The sequence below is a fragment of the Tigriopus californicus genome, chromosome 8 (assembly GCF_007210705.1).
Source record: "Tigriopus californicus strain San Diego chromosome 8, Tcal_SD_v2.1, whole genome shotgun sequence".
Lineage (NCBI taxonomy): Eukaryota > Metazoa > Arthropoda > Copepoda > Harpacticoida > Harpacticidae > Tigriopus > Tigriopus californicus.
In genome coordinates, this window is record NC_081447.1 from 13,724,581 (window position 1) to 13,744,285 (window position 19,705).

The following is a 19,705-nucleotide window of genomic DNA, read 5'->3' on the forward strand; positions in this document are numbered from 1 at the left end:
GTCCCTGATTTTATCATCCAACAAATAGGTATTGCAAGCCTAAAATATTGGGCGGTAAAAAAATCAAATTGCTTCTAAATTCACGAAATGAGCCATCAAGCTTTTGGTTAAAACTTGAAGTTGACAGTTGTCAAGGCATATAGTCAATAAAAAAATCATTGTTTTGAATTCAATTACCCGCTGCTATTTTCGGTGTGTTTAGTTTCAATTTGGGATTTGAAATTTTTGATTTAATTTTGTCTATTTTGGTGCTTTTGGAAATTTGATTGGTCCTATCAGTAGGGCTTTCCATGCCCCTTCTTCAAAAGTTGCCCTAAATTCACTAAGGCATTACTAAACTACCCTACGTACACTTTACGCCTCACTCTCATCCCTTGCATCTCAACCGAGGCTTTCCGTCCAATTTGCCCCAGATTTATGAAAGCCTAGCATGCAACAACTCCGATTTCAGGTCGTCCTTGCCACATGCCTGTCTTTGCATGTAGCTGTGTTCCAACTAGAAGCAACAGCATCGGGTTCTTGTTAACTTTGTTCCAAGTTTCAACGTCTACAGTGTCTTATTTGCTTCATCTACTATGGAATCCTGGATGCTTGGACCACCACTTCTGATAGGAAATCGTGTGTACCTCAAATCTAATCCGAATGAACCTCTTGAAGGGGGTGTGATCAAGTGGTTGGGTAGGATTCCGTCCAAATTTGGCAACGAAATGGTGGCCGGTATTCAATTGGTGAGGAGACATTTTTAACATGGACAGTGGGTGGTGCCATCAGTGGAGGCGCGTGTTATCTTTTTAGGACTTTGAGAGGCAAAACACAATCATTGAGTTCCCAAACAAACGACCGTTGTTCGACTGCAACCCTAAGGCCGCTGCCCTTGTGCCCATGAGCATGATTGAGAGATGTCCCCTAAGGAAGTCTCCTGTAATCGGTAAGATATTTTCCTTCATACATCAACATAGATATTTCAAGAAGATTTGTTGAAACTCAAGCTAGAGCATGAGAGCAACACGTATGAATAAATGAAAGGGCGTGTTTAGATTCTGAGATTCTAATCGCCTGGATTCCGAATAAATATGAACAATTTGCAAACATTGGGCTCTGTCTGGCGCTTTCACTTGGGCTATTGGCAAGAGGCCCTGACGTTTTTTGTATGTACGACTTCGAGGTCCGTAAGGAAAGCAAATCCAGCCCCAAGTCTGCTTGATAGACCAAATCTGGGCAACAGATTGTTCCTGTCATCCAACTCCTTGCCCTGCTCCGGACAGGATTTGAACTCGTGCCAAGAATGAGGCCATGAAAATTCGAAGTTGTTTCCTTCCGTCGTGAGAAGTGATCATGAAAATTATTAAATGGATTCGACGCAAAGGCCAAAAGAGTTCCACTTCCGAACGGGGCTATTCGCCCAAGACACTCAAGAGATTTGACAGTGTGGGGAGTTTTGACTTCTGTCCTGGCTTCCAATTGAACTCGGTTCAACAGCCCAGTCCTCGACTGAAGAACAAAGACAGACCAACGGAAGAGGAGCTCCAAAAGGCCGAGGACCTGCTGAGAATCAAATACAACCTTCTACCCAGTGATTCTCCCCCTTCGGTCAGAAGGAACCAGAATCTTTCGGCGGTTCCAGGACCTCAACTCCCCGCAGCTCCTCACTTGGACGAGTTCGAAATCGTTCCAAAACAAAGGATAGGACAATTTCTCACAGTTTTTGATCTGGAAGAAACGAATGCCTTGACGAGTATTGGCCAAGGAGAGCCAACCAATGCCGTGGAGTCAAAAAAGTTCTATACCATTGATAGGAACCGTATTCAAGAGGACCTGACTTTAGGTCAGAACAAGCGAGACACATTCTCATCTCTTAGGTCCAACCGTAGGCCTGATCTGTTGATACAGCCTGAGAGACCACGACGTTTGAAAACCGATACACTACCCAAGGACACTTTCGGGAGAAAACCTGCCCTTCCTGGTGTTTCACATCAACCTCCAGATATCTTGGCCAACGCTCTTGTTGCCAAACTTCCCTCAGATTCGAAAGAGAGCTCTAGCAAAAATGGGAACGAATCCCGGAATCAGGTTCAGATTCGAACTTCGCCGCCACAATCTGCCGTTCCTCGTACGAAGAAGCGCTACAGTTGCCATCAGGACAACAAGAATCCGTTTGTCGAGGAGGAACCCTTGGAGGACACCACTTTTAATGGTCACATCAGTAAAGCAGATCCAACCCTTCATACTCCCCACTCTTCGGTGGAGCGGATCATTAAGAAACCTCGGGAGAACGAAAATCCGTTCAATGACTCAACTTTGACAAAGGTCCCCTTAGAAGTCACTGAGAAAGGCGTCTCGCCCCCAAGGGATGAAACAACTACTACTGCCGAAAATGGTACATCTCCCGTTCTGAAAAGGAAACCAGCTTCCAGCCCTCTTCCATCAACCAAAAAGATGCCAGCCCCTCAACCCCCAACTTTCTCTAACAAAGACGCTAATCAGATCCAGCTTCCAGTGGTTGCACCAGTTCGTAAAGACTCCCATCAGAAAGTCAAGGCCGCCTCCAAACTGTTTTCCCAAAAAGCCACAACCGGTGTCAAGCAGGGATCAGACTTCTCGATCCAAAGTGCGATTGCCAAAAAACACGATCAAACTAACAGAGATAAAGGGTCGTCAGGGACGGAGCAAAAATCATGCAACCCATTAGAAGAGGCTATAAGGAACGTAGAGTCATTACAAAGAGAACTATCCCTCGAGACCCAATTCCTTGAAGATCTTCGTTTGAATCCAAAAAGCACAGAGTCAGAGACTCCCTCTAAGGTAGAAAGGGTCCGATACCAGGGATCGAAAACCAAGTTCGGAGCTGACAAGACCATAATGCAACCGTATCAAATTGAGCCTCATATAGCTCCGAAACTGCCTATTGTGGACAACTTGTTTTCGAAATCTCCTTTGTCCCAAAAGACTGAAGCAGCTGTTTTGGAAGAGAGTGTGCCTTCTTCCAAAGAAACTGCTCCGCTGACAAAGAAAAGCCGGGATCAGATCATAGAAGAAGAGCCTCATTACAAGGTTCCAAAATCCCCTCCTGTTCCAGTCTGTGGTGTTCCAATTGATGCAGGTATTTTGGGCCGAAAAAGCAGTATCACGAAAAAGATGCAGAGGGCTTAATCAAAAAGTTGCCGACAATGAAAGTCTTTTAACGTACATGTACATGTACATTTATCTTCCAATTTGTAAGAATACTGAATGTTTCATCCTCTAGATTTTAATATTCAAACTAAAGCAAGGGTTTTTCATTTGACAACCCTGAACCCCAAAAAGTATGGGAGAAAGGAGGAAACTCAAGAACACTTTTAGCGCAAAAATGTATGATGTCAAAATCCCTCGTGTATTACAGATAAGAAAGAAGACCAAGCCATTTACACAAGCATTAAAAAGACAAGAAAGAAGAACAATCGTGAACTCAGGTTAGGTTAAAAAAGTACCGAAATAAAACCATGAGAATTACTTTCAAACCGCCTTCACTTTCAGATTGTTAATGTATGTTGAGGATAGAGAGGAAGTAGTTGGACCCTTGGAGATACAAGCCAATCCTGAAATCTTACTGGCTCATTTCAAAATCAAGATCAAGGACATGTTCAATATTCCCATTAAGAACCAACTTTGGATGTTCAAGAAGAAGCCAATGCTTGACGATGAAAAAAGCTTGTCAGAATACGAAGTGAGAGAGAATGAATCCAAATTATATCTGTATCTTCAACGAACAACCCGAGGTGAGCAAACCTTTTGGATACCCTCACAACTATAAATGTGAGGTAATAATGAGTTTTGAAATCCTATCTTCATGCGGATAGATTTACAAACACTTGTTAACAGCGCTAACTTGTTAATTCAGCATGTTTTACAACTTTTGGAGTATTTCTGGCTTCAGATTTATCACATCATTTCCAACTTTCTCATTAATACATATGGAAAGATGCATCTTCAAAATATTGCATCAGGATTAGCCATTCAATTTAGAACAATTTGAGTCCGGAGGAGTTCTCTAGCTACCCCACTTCCCATCTAATAACAAAAAATTGCATCAAGTCATTTATAAATGGTCGAAAGAACTTGACGAGGAGTAAGGAGGTTTTTATCTTGAAATTGGCAGGATCAAAAATGCGGATGGGTACAAATTGAATCTGAATCATACTTGAACGAACGATTTTGACTTCACCCAAATAGGAGATACATCTTCGAATGCTATATTTCATAGCCACCAAAGAAGATTTTAAATTCAGACTAAATCAAGCGCTCTTATTGCAACGTGAACAAGAGCGTCAACGTCAAGTGGAACGAATTTATGTATCAGGGTGAAGAAGTAATCTGATTGATTTTCAGTGGACAAACCCAAAACATCTGATGGACCAACAGAACCAAAATCTGAGCCCAAAGAAGAATCAAAAGCCAAACCAATGTCAACACCCGTACCAAAACCTAAAGAAGTTTCCATCTCAGAAACTGAAAAAGCTACGGTAGTTACCATTCAAATGCGATCGGATACAAATGACAACAACAAAAAAAAATTTACGTTTGCAATTTGTTCTTGACAAATAGGAGCCGAAAGTCATCATGAACGAGTACAGAAGCTTGGATGATGTCAATCTCATTCCGAACGTGGAGGAGTTCACTTGCGAAATATGTTACAGTGACTATGAACCTGGAGAGGGAGTGGTTCTCCGAGAATGTCTCCACACATTTTGTCGGTAATGTAAAAGTAGCTATACTGGAACGGTGAATAGCCCCACTGGACTAACATTGAATCCCCATTGATCCATTAGCGATTGTCTGATTGGAACCATCACCCATGCCACATCAGTGCAAGTTCAGTGCCCGTTCAAAAATGACGAATACACGTGTGACATGAACATTTTGGAACGCGAAATGAAAGAGGTTCGGGTTGTTCAGGTTATTGAAATTTTGCCCCATGCTAACGGTTGGAACGACATTTCAGTTGGTTTCTGAGGACGTTTTGAAGCGGAGGGAAAAGCAGAGCTTGAAAGAGTTGCAAACCGGTGATGAGAAGATCTTCCAATGTCGAGCTGACAATTGCGAAGGATGGTTCTTTTTGGATGACGACGCCCTGAATTTCAAGTGTCCTCAGTGTCAGGCTTTGAACTGTGTATCTTGCAGGGTAATGTTGCAATTCGTCTGTAGAATGGCAAACTCCATTGGCAAGATCAACATAATCTCACCATTGCGATAAGTTACAAGTCCATCTATCAAGTGAAGGAAAACATACATTCCAAGTGACTTAGCCACAAAAATGTCCTCAAAGTTGAACCAACCATGCCCCTAGCCTTACCATGAATTTTTTTTCTTCTCTTCATTAGGCGGTTCACACTGGGGTGGATTGCAAACAATACCAAGAGCAAGAATTCGATTCCAAAAACCCAGATAGCATGAAGACCATGGAATGGATTAACGTAAGCTCATTCTTCAACGTTCATACAACTAGTTAGAAGCGCAAGCAACTAATTACACTCGTGGAATCTTTTAGGATCTGAAAAAATCCGGAGAAGCTTTAAATTGTCCCAACTGCAATGTGCTTCTGCTGAAGAAATGGGGCTGTGATTGGCTCAAATGCTCTTACTGCAAAACTGAGATATGTTGGGTGACCCAACAACGCCGGTGGGGGCCTGGGGTGAGTATTTCCCTTGAGAAGTGAAGGGAAAACAAGCAGCTAGCATCAAGCTATTGAGCAAAATTAAAAACATGTCCAGCCCACCTACACAGTCCATTTCAATTTACCGACTTGTTGAAGTAAACTGTATTTTGATACACATTAAGCCAAAGTGTTAGGACAATGACAGAACTGCATCAAAAAAAATATTGTTTTGCAGCACAACTTCACGCGAAAGTTGCAAATACAAGTGAGAAAGTTGGCTGCCATGGTTGTCTAAAATTATCCGTCCTAAAATGTTCCAAATCAGGGTGCCCTACTATATTTTCATTGAATTTCTTTTACTTCACATGGCTAATGACCGATGAATGAACATTCGCATGGCTCAAAAGGGCCTTTCATGCTATTTTTCTCAGGAGTAGGCGAACTGGTTCCTTTCAAATGAAACTGATCTTCAAATCTCCAAATTGAAGATCGCTTTTTTGTTTTTTGGAATGATTTGGCGGAAAATATATATGTATCATTTTTAGTCGCGAAGCATACAAGTTTTGCTTACCACTTGCCCTAATCAATCAGCGTCCTTTTACAGATACTCTGATCTGGACCCTTCTTGAAGCACTATCAAGTTTGTTTGTTTGTTGTTTTTGTTCTGACGGAGTCAGATGGCAGAGCCCAAGCCAAGTTATCAAGCCAAGGAATGAATCTTAGATCGAGGAAAGGTCGCAATTTACTACACAGGTTGGATCTTTTCTCGATCTAAGATTCACTACTTGGCTTTTAAAAACTGGGCTCAGCTCTCTCGCTTGGCCTAATGGCTTTAAATCAAAACATAGGCAATGTCCAAGTACTACCTCAATTGAGAGCCATATCAAGCTCATTCCAATAATCGTTTGCGAAACAGAAATTGTGTTTTTTTTTTCTTCATTTATGTACCTTTCCAACTAGCACTGACGTCTATATTTGTCTCATTTATCCTCCGTTTTTTCCTGTTTATCGCAAGCATTTCCGGTCAGGGAATGGAGCACGTGCTAGGTTCTATGAGGGGCATACCAGGAAGAATGGCATTACTCCATCCACCCTAACGTATTTCTCAAGAAACCTAAGATAATCGTACATTTTGTTAGCAATTAGTCTTCATAGGGTTACTTTGCAGAAACGGCATTTATGCAACCCAAATTTCGGAACCATCTATGTGTATGTTAAAAATGCCACAAATGACCTTAGACTGCCACAGGACAAGCATTCTGTCCAGCAAAGCCCATGATAGTGCTGGGGCGAGTCCGGACTCGAGTCCGACTGCACTCGAGTCCTTTACTTGAGTTTAGAGAAATTGGTTGGACTTGAGTTTTTTAGAAAGGACTAGAGTCCAGACTCAGCAAGAAAAATACTGATTTGTTTTGCTAAATTTCGCACGACGAGTCTTTCCTCTTGATCTGACTCTAGTAAAAGACTCAAGGTAAAAAATTAGGGTATTCATACGAGTCCGACTTTTGCCAAACTCGCCACAGTACTAGCTCATGACCTTGCGGTTGAGTACCCTTTAGCTGCACCTAGAGGGCTAGTCAGAGAAGCGACACTCACGAGATTTCTGAGATCTTTTTGGCTCCCTCTCGGCTGCCTGGTGTGTGCGATGGGGATCGACTTTGAACACATTTAGTTACGTGATTCTCAAAATGAAGTTCCGAATTCAGGAAGCCAGTGAGTTGATGGCTAGTTCGTCTGCTTTGGTTGAAACTATAGTACTACGTAACGCAAGAGAAGTCCATCAGCCCGATACCCTGCTGCCCAACTACCAATATGTGTTCAAAGTAGTTCAAAGCAAAGCCTCAAGTGGCTTGCTTGGAGTGACTTTTCTCTGATAAGCCTTCTAGCTGCACCGAATGCCATTTCAAATTTCCTCCGCAGATTAGGGTGAACATTCTGCACTTGTTCAAAAACTAGAGGATTTTGATGGTGCGGTTTGGAAGGATCAATGTTTGCTTATTACTTGGTGGGTTCCTGACTAGATGGGTCAGAGTATTATGGTTTGTTTAATATTTCTAACTTTAAAAAACAGACTTTTCAACAAAAACTTTAAGTTTCTTAAGCAACTAGGAAGTGAGGAGCCACAAAGGCTGGCATTCTTGCTTTAATGCCTCTTGAATTAGCTTTTCATAAAGTATACTACCAACTGGCAGTGGGGCAAGTCCATTGATTTTCTGACTCTTTGCCGGATTCCTCAAGTCTGGCAGAGGACTCGAGTCTTTTATTGGTCAACAAAGGGTATGCAAGTCAAACAAAAAGACTCATCTTGATTTTACAAACCTAAACAAGGCTAATGAAATCATCTGTCATGGTCTACTTCCTTACATAGTCAGTTAATTATGAAGAAAATCCCGTTTCTTGACAAAATGTATGGAAGAAAAAAAATATTCAAGACTCAAGTTCGGCCAATGTCTCCAAAATCGTGTGCGCTCGAACTCGACTCTAGACTCTTCCCAGCACTACTGCCAACTAGATTGTTTGTCAACATCAGAACCAAATCATTACTGAAAACTCTCCAAAGAACAATGTCAACACGTGGATTGTTCCAGTTTGTATAGCCCACTCACAACGACTCAATTTCAACTCCTTGTTTTGAATCCATCCTGAACTTTAAAATATTAGTCCATAACTTAAACACTAATTACTTTAAGAGATCTGAAATGCTTAATAGGTTTAGGATGCCGATTGGTGACTAGTGCCGGCCAAAACTTGCACATAAATATGGTCTGAATTTGCACACTGTATTGTATACCATCAACGGGTAATCGTGTACTTGGATTTCTGCACATTTGAAGGTGTACTTTGCTAATAGGCTGTGAATGGCTTAACTGTTGGAAACAATAATTATTTACCTGTGTCTTTTCAGGGCCGCGGCGACACCAGTGAAGGCTGCAAGTGCATGGCTGATGGACGGACCAAGTGTCACCCGAAATGCAATTATTGTCATTAACACGGTCGCTGAATTAAATATCCTTAAATGTTTCAGTCAGCCCACAATCCATTCAATTTCTTTCCCACTTCTTTAGCCGCTGACTAGTGGATGCTGCTACACTTCATTTTCCTGTATGCGTAGTTACAAATTAAACCAAACACGAGTATCGAGCCATGACTACTTATGGCGTGACGTGAAAGAGCCGCCATTTGTTCGTGATCCGGAAGCAAGTATCTACTTAAATGATGAATACATTTCTCGCTAGTTCCCCTGATCCCGAGAAAGAGCCTCTAATTCACGATTCATTGTAAAATCTGTGATGTTCAAGACCGATCGGGTGTCGTGCCTGTTCAGGGAATATCTTATTCAGTAGTAAGTAGCCTCTGACTCTGGGGCAGAGGAGATGAAGGAGGGAGGGCGGGAAGGATCGGATGGAATAGTATGTGTAGAAGAGACGGGGAGGAGGAGGGATGGAGGCTGCGCTTCCTCGAAGCACCTGGATTGCGAACTTGGCTGTGGAGGCATCACCCTCGATTCAGCGAGCTGGGAAAAGCCAAAGTGGAGAGCCGTCCATGCCTTTACCACGAATCATTCAAAGCCAAGATACAAGGACAAGCTAGATAGGCCTGTGGAGCCGTGGGCATCGGCTCAACAACATTTCTAGTGCAGGAACTAGCATACGGATATCTCTGATTTATACCTATTGATTTGATTAGGGCTCTGCAAGGTTGATAGTGATTTTTAGCATGGATTTGAATGGCTGACATTAACCTATGGCCCGTGTGTTGCGTATCTTAGTGAAGATATATATCTGTGAACAATTGCTACTCCCTTCCAACTACCAAGAGCAAAGACCTTGACAGGGCGAGTAATTCCTGGGAACGACCACGCTGCTGCTTTCAAAATACCCACCAGCCGTACCCGCCTTCTTTTAATCAGCCTGGAGTGTATCAAGCCACTGGCCGTGGGGAATGGGATTTGCCCTGGGCCGAAACGCATCGCTCGGGCTGAGAGAGTAAGTCTTGTATGACAAGTTGGTGGGGGTCAATAGGAGCGAGCAGGGCCGAACAACTCCAGCTAGCTAGTCGAGTAGTTAGCCCCTTTTTGAGCGAAGAGCCTCCGTTGGTGGATGAGTGAGTTGATGCACCCATAGCCCGAGATCCAAAGCGGCCGAGGCCAGAGTCCAGGGTGTCGCATCTCGGACTAGGAGCGCTCCATTGGGCTTATCTGTCAAACGGAGGCCACCTCCCAGATAGGGATCCATGGCTGATTGGAGGCCATGAAGAGCCTGGAGATGAGCTGGGCAAGAGTAAAAGGTCGTTTGGGCTGGGAATTTGCCCTGGAATAGACAGTTTTGATGTCGGGGTCACTGGCTGTACTGCAACGTTTCATGGAAAATGATGAGGTAAAGGCCCAAAGAAAGTCAAGGATGAACAACCTATGGAAACTATGCCTTGGGCTGACGCTTTGGGATGATGATGATGCGCTTTCAATGGCCCGCGAGAATACCACTCATGCCTCTTTCGTAGCCCATTATGCTCTAATTTCGCTGGCGACCAACCCAGAGCCCAACTCCGAGGCCACACATGGTTAAAGTCAGCCCTATCAGGCTTCCAGTTGACAAGTTTCCATTCTCGAGCCACAGTCCCAACTCTAGAGCCCTGTTCGAATTTACCTGTTCCACCTCAATCCTGGCTAATCCATGGGCCGTGCGGTCCGTGAAAGGGACGTTTTTTGGTAGGAAGCCTCAAGTCACCCTGATCATTTTCATTAGTGTTTGGAGAGAGTGTTCCGTGGATTTTCGGTAGCTCCGACCTCCGTGTGGACCTCCTATCCCGTGAAAACTGACTTGAGACTCTCATAGCCCCGAGCTTGAAGCCGTTGGTCGTGCCACGCCCTTTCTAGTTCGTTCGTGCCTGCCTGTGAACCCGCCCGCTAGACATGGTGCTCGTCGTGTGAAGCAGGCAGGAAAGAAGCCATGAGCTCGTCAAAACCCTCCTCGATCTCCGCTTCAGCATCCTCGAAGGGTCCGGCGGCGGCCTCGACGTCCGCCTCGGTCTCGCCGCCGCCACCTCCCCTTCAGGTCACGTTCGATTTGCCCACGGAAGTGACCCAACAGCGGGATTTGGCGCAGCTCATCCAATCGCAGGCCAAGATCCTGCAGGAGCTGGGCATCCTCAGTTTACAGATCCAGGGACAAGAGGTAAGGCGGGCAGGGCGTCCAATTCCCCGTGGGGCGGGTCTGGGGTGGGAACCGGGACTGATGAGGGGAACGAGTTAGGCGTCTTGGGGGAGAAACTGGGGGGCAATGAGTCGGGGAAGCAGGGATGGGGGTTAATAATCAGACGGATTGGTGTGGAACAGGTTGATGAAAGATGGGACTTGAGATCGGCTTGCGGATGAATGGGTGTGTTGGGACTTTGATCTGGAATCAGGGCCAGTTTCTGAGGTTTTGTTTGGCTTTTCCAGGTACTGACAGTGGCCCGTCCGTCTCGCGGTCATGGTTCATCGTCAGCCTCGACCCGCCTTCACAACTCGGCATCGTCGGACGCGTCCAATGCCGCCCATAAGAACTCGCTCCTCGTGAATTTGTTGAGCAATCCCTCCCAAGGAGGCGCTGGAAGTGGTGGGAATTCAGCATCCCATAACCATCATCATCCCCATCATCATCATCATCACCACCACCACCATAATCGACAGCCTCACCATCGAAACGAAGAAGGAAGGACGTCTTTAGTAAATCCAAACACGGGGGAGTTAGAATCCGGCAACGGCTTCGATTCCTGGTCACACTCATCCTCGACTGTGACCGGCTCAACCCCCTCCTCCTCGTCTCTGAATCATGGGCGACACGCCGCACTGTCTTCAACTTCCTCCTCCTCCTCCTCCTCCTCCTCCTCATCTCGAAATAATGACGATGGCAAGAAGGTAAAGCTCAAGTTGCGCCTACCTGTGGAAAAGCGGAATCTGTCAGGAGGAGGATCCGGAGCAACGAGTGACCATAGAGATGCGGCCGGAATGAAAACGACTCATCCAGAGCCCAAACTACCTAAACTGATTCTCTCCATGCGGGACAAGACCGTGAAGATGGCAGCGGCCGCAGCGGCTGCTGCCTCTTCCTCCAAATCTTCATCTTCAATAGCCACGTTGTCGTCTTCATCATCATCGGCAACGACGACAACGACTGCAGTACCAGAATTAGCATCATCCGCTTACCATCAAGGCCGATCCTTTTCCTCTTCTTCTTCTTCCTCTGTGGCCCATCTACCTCCCGAGTCGAGAACCTTGTCTGCGGACAATGCCTCAACTCTATCTGGACCAGGAGCGGAATGCTCCACCACTAACTCGATGTCGTTGACAGCATCACTGTCGTCAACTAAGGCTGCTCCCTCGGCAGTGGCCGCTTCCTCTTCTTCGTCATCTTCTTTAATTTCATCGCGTATATCCCTCACTTATGCATCCTCCTCGGACAGCACCAAAAAAGATGATCCCAATTCTAACATCCAGTCGGGTAAGAATGTAGCAGACTCAATCTCCCCATGGCAAGAAGCCCCCTCAAATCGGTTTGACTATCTTTCAGATTTGGCCTCTGACATGTCCAAATCTCAAGTGTCTTCATTGGCCAATAATGAACTACATTCAGGCCTCGAGGTGACCACCGTCCCATCGTCCACCTCAGTGACACTCATCAACCTTCCTTACTCAAACACGTCATGTGAAGACTCTGGGATTGAGTCAAATGACACGCTCTCGGACAAGAGCCCCGGACACATTTCCGAGCTTGTTCGTGGAGAGGATTGCCTATCGAGTCCATCAAACTACGTGATGAGCTCCTCGGTGCTCGTGACGAGCAAGAATAATGGGAGTGCCATGAGTAATGGAAAATCTCCTCCTGGCATCTCGGAGCTAGACTCGAAAGCTCCCCTGGCGTTGCTATTAGCTTCATCGTCATCCAGTACCTTTGAATCCAAGTCCAGTGAGAGTGAGCTCCCTTCCAGTCGCACGGATGAAAGAAGGTCCACCCCGAAGATGCAATCTAGTAATGAAAATCACCACTCCCATCCCCACAATCGAGCACCAGACAAACTGACCAACGGCGTGTCCTCGTCCTCGTCCTCCCTTAGCAACTGCTCTAGTTCAACAAACATAGTGTCTCAATCTCCCTTGAGCGTGGTAAGCACCGGGTCCTCGTCGCCTTCTCCACCGGCCTCGGCTTCGTCACCCTTGACGTCGTCCTCAATGTATGCCTCCTCGCAAGTCCAGAAGGTTTCAAATTCTTCAACTAGCAGTGGTGGGAGTAGCAATAACAGTAGTGGTGGTGGTGGTGGTGGTATCAATAATAGTGGAGCTAATTGTGGTGCCGTGACCAGTATGAGCCATTCCACCACGACCAACTCAAAGATGGTCCCCGTGAAGTTAGTCACTGTGTCTGGAGAGGGGAACGTGCGCTTGGTTCGTGTGTCACCCGTAAAAGCGGTCACTGCTGGACAGGCAGCCGAGTCACAGTGCACAAAAACTGTCTTCATCAAGTCCGTAGCGCCCAAAGTGAATGGCAGTATTACAATCCAGGGTGGAAACCCGAGCACCCAGCACACACCTGCTACAGGTGGAACAAATGTGGAGGGCCTCGAATCCCTCGAGAGTGCCTCCACGAATCAGACCATATCCTCGTCAGCTTCTTCCAAATGTGCGGACCTCTCCTCCCCTACGTCCTCGTCTGCCTCCTTGTCTTCTTCAAAGACCCTGCTTAGTTCAGTGTTGACCAATGGTGTTGTCCCTACCGAGGAGGGAGGAGAGGGTGGCTCGAGTAGTAGCATTATATGCAATAGTAGCAGCACCACAACTACTATAATGACCCTAGCTCGAAATGGCGGCCTACCCAAGTCTACGACACTAAGTGAGGTGAAGGCCACCAAACGTCCGGCCCCATCCGAGTTGCCTTCTACCATGGGTGTGCCTAACAGTAAAATGATCAAAGTGGGCATCGGGAATTCGGAGCAAGATGGTACAGTTAACAATACTCGTGTGGATCATAATTCCAAAGATTCAGGATCTCTAGGTAAGTAGTGATTCATTGTCCCGCCACCCGTTCAACCAAATAAGCTCCCTTCAACTAAATGTCGCCTTTCTCTTTCTGTCTATTCTAGCACTTTCAAATTCTACCACAACCATAGGCGGGAACAGCACAATAGCAATCTCAGAATCAGCCCTCAAAGTCGTCCAAAAAGTCATGCGTGGAAACCTCCGGTTAGGCTCCAAGTAGTAGCAAGAGCCACTTGACTGAAACTGAAAAAGATGGTGATCAAGCGAACCATCGACACTTCCACCACCAAACTCCGGCCTTCAATTGGAAACTGACGAAACTGAATGTGACCCCCCAGCATTGATCAGAAGCAGGGGTTATCGACATCGGTTGCGACCCCCTGAGCACATCCGACATTTTCAAGCAAGCCTTCTTTCTCCTAACTTCAGCTGGAAATAACCCGTGTTTCATGCGTGCCGTTCCGTCCAAGACAGCAATTAGTGCGGCACAGTTTTCCTCCCCAAAGCAACACCCTTCGATTGATTTCGGAGGCCCTCTGTTAGGAGATTGAACCCCATGGAGAAATGAACGTGAGTAGAGGATTTTGGCGTCCTCTCTGAATGATGAAACGGGACGAACAACAGAGAAACAAGGATAGGCACATCGACGGAAGAGAGCTAGCTATCCAGAAGACGCAGCATACCAGTGCAATTCCCTATCAAAATACTTCTCTGATGTGATGATGGTGATGTTTACATACAAATGATTATGAGCTTTTCAGCCATCATTATAGGGACTGCGGACAAATCTATGTTGTTTTTTTCAGAGGTTAAATATATATAAATCTATATACAAAACTACTCCACCCGTCTCGTTCTGCCTTCTGGCCTAGGTTCCTTTTCCTCTATTTAGCCGGCCGGATAGCCTAAACGTCGTTTTTCTTTTGTCTTTCTCTTGTCCCATTTCCTGTGGCAGACTACTTGTTGGAAATGAACCATTGCCATCCAGTTAAAAGTCCCCGTACAGAAAACTCCCGCACTTTGCCTCTACCTCGCCCAGGCACTCACATGGGCAGCTTAACGCTCTCACGAAGGATTGGTGCCATTACACCCTCCTCCTTCCTCCTCACATACGCACACACTCGTGAAGCCTTCAAAAATACAAAACATCCGAGCGCAATCGTCCTTGCCGAGTGCCGCCTCGTATCGCGGATGCATTACCTTCGCCTCCCTCCTCCCTCAGTTATCATAGCACATACGTACATGCGAGGGTACTTCTGGCATGTACTGAGAACTGACGGACTCTCGTGTGGCCTATTCAAGAAGAGGTTGTCTCCCTTTGGGGTTCGGTTTCACACTAGCATGCATGAACGGGGAGGGCTGAGGGAGGACGAGAGGGACGAGGATTTTACCAACGGATCTGAGATGTCCCTTGTTGTTGCACCCAGTAGTAGACGTCGTCCAAGCTGTAGCGGTGAGAGGTTCTTGGGCTGGCTCTTGGTCGTCTCCTCCTTCTTTCTACCTGTGCCCAGTGATGCCTTGTGTGGTTACTTCAAAAAGAACCCTTCTCTCACACTACTGGCCTGGTCCATCGTTAGTTATTCTTGCAGTTGGTACGCCTCTCTTTGGACTTGATGGGAACCAGGGTAACTGTTCAAAAATGAATGAGGCCTGTTGCACTTGGAATGTATCATGCACCCAAGACCGTTCTCGCGAAAACATTGGCAGACAATAACAATGCCATTTCATTAAACTCAGCCATCCATATTGTGCCCCTTGTCAACCGCTCATGAGGGTACATTATGTACCCAAATCCGGCCCAGACTCCTCCCTATCCACAACCATGCATATCTTTATCTATGGCTCTACCAACAAACAAACCCATTCAGTGTGCAACCAATTGAAAGTGGGATTAATTCCCGTACATATCAGCACAACCCGAAAGCACGGAAAGGTTCAAATATGAATTTAAAAAGGCATGAGTAGCTTGAAATAGACATTAAAATCATTTCGATACCAAAGCTGTCAGCCCATAGAGCATCAATCCCCCGCTAATCCAGCTGCCTTACGGTGGGCTCTCCCATTATGGTCGTTAAAAAATGAACTCTGAGATGACAGGTCGGCAGCTTGCATACACTGGAGGTTGCGTTGGTTGCCTTTGGTCCATGACGTAGCACATTGTAACTTTTGAAGATTTTTTTGCTCAAATCAAAATTGTTCCGGGTTTGAATCCACAGAAACCGTTTATCTATTAGGTTGATTTTATGATAAACTAAGTGCCAAATTGTAAGACCCATTCATCTGACTCCCACAAGTAAAGGACTTGAGCAATAATGGTTCAATGCAATAGTTTTGGTTGGGCTGGGTTGGAAAGGGCTCAACCAATCTCTAGACACACAAACAGGGCCCAAATATAGATATATAGCATTCATACTGTTGCGACAAAGCAAACAAGAAAATGGACTCCATGATTAATAACAGCATCCCACACTCATGCTTGTTTCCTAAATATCATTTAAATCCGAAATCGTATTATCTAATCCGTTTGGAGTAATGTCCAATCATTATGAATTACTAAATAATTGGAGGAGAACTGCCAAATCGGCCCTAGACAGGTCCATGAGAGATGATGAGAGACTTGTGCTCTGAACAAGCGCGCCAAATCGTCTTTGCTCCAACGCCTCCATGAATAAAACTAGAGTATGTAGAGCAGCTTAACAGCTGTCATCTTAAAGTTCATTTTTTAACGACCATAGCTCTCCCATTGTTCAGTCACCCTGGTTTCCTCGGAGTTAACAACAGTTGTTCGAATGAAAACATCACTACATACTACAAGAGTGCATTCCAGTAGTCAAGTACTATTCTCGCACCACCGTCCCCACGGGTGCAACAACTACAACATCCAGATACCAGTAGCCTGTTCGTTTTCAGTTCGATTGAAAACAAGTGAATGAGTGCGCACATGCAGCCATGAGTGTGGTGTAGTGTGGACTTGACTGCCCCGGCCCCCATCATGACTCCATGCCATTGAGGATTCGGTAGCATGGTCAAGGCCACGCCCACCGCCGCTGAGCCTGAGCCTGCCCCTTGGGTGTCTTCTTCATGTACGGGTTCGGGACCACCCGTTCAAGTGTTGCCCGTACTGTACCCACCCGCTTCGCCCTCGTCGTCTCAGCCATGGAAAGGAACAACGGGCAGACATCCATTCAGCCCAACCTCAGCCACGCCCAATGGGGGTGGAGAAGGAGAAGGGGCTGAGTCTGGAACGAATCTGCATCCTTCGCAAAATGGAGGTAACTCATGTCATCCGTTGAGATAGAGACTAAAAAAATGATCGATTTGGAGGAAAGAAACTGGTTTTTTAAGAGGTTTTATATAGTTTGATGATTGAATCCAAGATTGAATTGGAGCGAATTCCGTTGCAACTTTAGTATAAAAAATATAATAAAAAAAAAAAAAAAAAAACGCAGAACCGTTGTCGGAATTTTATTGTGAACCTTTAAAAATCTGCCATTAAACCTTGCCTTATCCTATGGGTGTTGACCAGAAAATTAGGAGAGTAAGAATTGAGACAATGCCAATTTGCCGAAAAATGAGAATTACTGAGGGGACAACATTACCTTTGATACAAAAAGAGTGTCAGCCACAATGATAACATGATAAACATCCCACAACAGCTCTTATTAACTCTCAAACGAATTCCACCAGACAGCTCCTCAAGAATAATGAATTGTGGGAATAATTTATTTCTCATGCAAATTTTATAAAGAGATAACTGACAAACTAAGAATCATTTTTCTTCCGTCGTTTGCTCGGTCAATAACAGAAACGCCAGATGTAAGTTTCGGCACATCTGCAACAAATGCTAACATTGACAGCGGCATGTTAAGTCAGCAAAAGAAAGTTCAAAACGGATTTAACATAACGAATGCTCCTTCTGGGATCTTGTTAATCATTCGGCGATAGAACGAAGATTATTGATTCCCTCTTTGAAACATCGAATGGATAATGCTTGTATGTCAAAGAGGATTGCGGTAATTTGTCAATAATTTTCCAATGTTATCTAACTTGTAATAAAAGAGACACTGATGTTACGTAAAATTCCGCCAATCAAATTGTTCCAATGCTGCATTCACATTTACGCCAAATGTACCAAGAATTATTGATCTTTAAGGAGCCACAAATGTCCTCCTTTTTAACAAATATGAAACCTTTGTTGTTGACTCTGTTGAGATCTTTGCCCAATACGTATGTGGTGCCTTTTGTACCTTGACTTGTAACTAAACCTTCGTCCTTTCACACATCAAATTGCTTTTCAAAATCTAGTACATAGGCCTAGTCTCAGTTGCCAAACTCATTGAACGGAATGTTGATTGAGCAAATCTTTAAAAAACTACAAACTATTTTACCATTACCGACTATTTGTATTCGGGAATAGTAGAGCAATAAATACTGAGCCCAATTTTGAAGAGCCGTTGCGGTCCATCGCTAGTGGCTATCGAACGAGTTTGATTAGCAACAACCGAAGGACTTGTATCCATAAGATCTCGTGTTGACTCTTTGGTAATGTGTGAATCTTTCAAACAGTGCTCAACCTTGAGAAGGAAATAATCCATACACTTGTGTATTGCCTTTTCAGATGCGTCCACCTCAGCCAAGACTAACTCGAAGCCATCCAACACTCAAGTACCTAAAGACCACCATCCTTCGGATCCTCATTCTGTCTCCCAAACCACCAATGGTAATGCCAGTAGCAACAGTGCAACCGCTGTTAGCAATGGCGCCAGCAATAGTAGCAACACTCTTGGACGAGTGCGACGGAGAAAATTCTCCGTCATCCGGAAACTCTTCAAACCTTGGAAGTGGAAGCAAAAGCCCAACAATACCAATGTGACCAAATGCATCAATTCCACAGTCATTTCCACAGGTATGACACACTATTACCTATTTTAAGGTCTTTTCTTGCGTACAAGGACTTTCATAGTTGCCCCATGCTTTGCTTGGAGAGTTTCTCAGTAAAAATCAATGTTTCATAACTGATTTAAAGCGGCAGAATTTTTTAATGCGGTAATTAATTCATGACTGATTTGAATCAGCTTGAATTTGTAGAAATAAAAGAAAAATGAAATGATTAGTGGATTGCATGTTGTTTTGAATTTGGCTTTGCTTTGCAGTAAGAATAACGGCCGTGATGCTACATGTATACAGTTATCATGGTATTTAGCGTAATATACGTGATTCGCATCAAGTATTTTTTCAACCCTTTATTTGTGTAGGAATTTTTTACCGTTTGCTCAGCGACATTCCGCAGTCTTAAAGTGTGTCTTTCTCCGTTTTTTACCTGAAATAAAAACAAGTCTTTCACGTGAAATATCAGGAAAAAACGTTGGCTGTCTCTTCGTTGTCTGTTGCAGAACCCGATCATGGCAGATAATGTTTTTGAAAAGCCAATATTGCATCTCATTTACAAAAGCCTCCGCTTGGCACAAACCAAATGCGAAACCATTTTCTGAACTACAGACATTATCATAAAGTGGAGTACGAGCGAAGGAAGATGCGTGAGAAACCTCTTTGCTTAAGATGAATGTCCACTTGTCTTCGTTTTACAACCTTAATTGTTTTTCTTCTGAAAGGGACCATGCCTTGTTTCTTTGGTCTTCTCTAAGTGCAAGTCAGTGTGCCAAGAACTAGGTAGTATGTAAAAACCTCTCTGCATGACTGTTATATTTGTGTGGGCTTCATATTTTGCCTTGGAAAGTGTCTTAAGTGGAAAATGATAAACTAGACCCCACAAGGCCACGGTTTCATGGGAGCCCAGTATTGGGTAGTCTGCTCATGTACTTGTCAAATTAGTCTCTAGCCTCCTTTCAAGCGGGGTTTTATCGTCTATTGGAACAAATTCCAACCACTTTTTCTCTCCCTTTCCTTCGTATCCCTCGTATCCCTTTGGTGGCCATACTGGGCTTTCCACTGCCATTGCTTGTCTCTGTTTGGTTCAAGAAGCTCTCAACTTTCACTGCGAGAATACCCTTGAGACGGACATGACTGTGGCCTTTTTGTTCTTTCGTATGAAGCCCCCC

The 19,705-nt window shown here is 44.8% G+C and overlaps 3 protein-coding genes across 4 annotated transcripts in view; all 3 read left to right on the forward strand.

Moving 5' to 3' along the window:
• The first annotated feature begins 1,335 nt into the window (after positions 1 to 1,335).
• LOC131884950 (uncharacterized) lies at positions 1,336 to 8,653 on the forward strand. The gene is made up of 10 exons (XM_059232847.1): positions 1,336 to 3,100; positions 3,380 to 3,449; positions 3,514 to 3,755; positions 4,366 to 4,499; positions 4,582 to 4,730; positions 4,806 to 4,917; positions 4,979 to 5,158; positions 5,358 to 5,450; positions 5,525 to 5,668; positions 8,538 to 8,653. Exons 1-10 carry the CDS (start codon positions 1,336 to 1,338, stop codon positions 8,619 to 8,621), a joined length of 2,973 nt encoding a protein of 990 aa, XP_059088830.1. The 3' UTR covers positions 8,622 to 8,653.
• A 1,693-nt stretch (positions 8,654 to 10,346) lies between these two features.
• Positions 10,347 to 14,486, forward strand: LOC131885802 (serine-rich adhesin for platelets-like). Its single transcript, XM_059233971.1, has 4 exons — positions 10,347 to 10,806; positions 11,073 to 12,114; positions 12,184 to 13,662; positions 13,751 to 14,486. Exons 1-4 carry the CDS (start codon positions 10,582 to 10,584, stop codon positions 13,864 to 13,866), a joined length of 2,862 nt encoding a protein of 953 aa, XP_059089954.1. The 5' UTR covers positions 10,347 to 10,581; the 3' UTR covers positions 13,867 to 14,486.
• A 1,981-nt stretch (positions 14,487 to 16,467) lies between these two features.
• The window catches only part of LOC131885803 (phosphatase and actin regulator 4-like), a 7,703-nt gene continuing 4,465 nt past the window's right edge, over positions 16,468 to 19,705 (forward strand). Inside the window, exons 1-2 of one of the 2 annotated variants that reach the window (XM_059233973.1) lie at positions 16,468 to 16,918; positions 18,265 to 18,552. In XM_059233973.1, coding sequence (XP_059089956.1) covers positions 16,669 to 16,918; positions 18,265 to 18,552 — 538 coding nt within the window. In that variant the 5' untranslated portion in view covers positions 16,468 to 16,668. The remainder of the gene's footprint in view (positions 16,919 to 18,264; positions 18,553 to 19,705) is intronic. The other variant, XM_059233974.1, reaches the window with a different exon arrangement.

Bases quoted from the DNA above. Each gene is read 5' to 3' on its own strand.
- LOC131885802 (XM_059233971.1), top strand. From the start codon at position 10,582: ATGAGCTCGTCAAAACCCTCCTCGATCTCCGCTTCAGCATCCTCGAAG. The intron at 10,807-11,072 runs GTAAGGCGGGCA...TGGCTTTTCCAG, and splicing joins TACAGATCCAGGGACAAGAG to GTACTGACAGTGGCCCGTCC. The intron at 12,115-12,183 runs GTAAGAATGTAG...ACTATCTTTCAG, and splicing joins CAATTCTAACATCCAGTCGG to ATTTGGCCTCTGACATGTCC.
- LOC131884950 (XM_059232847.1), top strand. From the start codon at position 1,336: ATGAAAATTATTAAATGGATTCGACGCAAAGGCCAAAAGAGTTCCACT. The intron at 3,101-3,379 runs GTATTTTGGGCC...CGTGTATTACAG, and splicing joins TGGTGTTCCAATTGATGCAG to ATAAGAAAGAAGACCAAGCC. The intron at 4,500-4,581 runs GTAGTTACCATT...CTTGACAAATAG, and splicing joins CAGAAACTGAAAAAGCTACG to GAGCCGAAAGTCATCATGAA.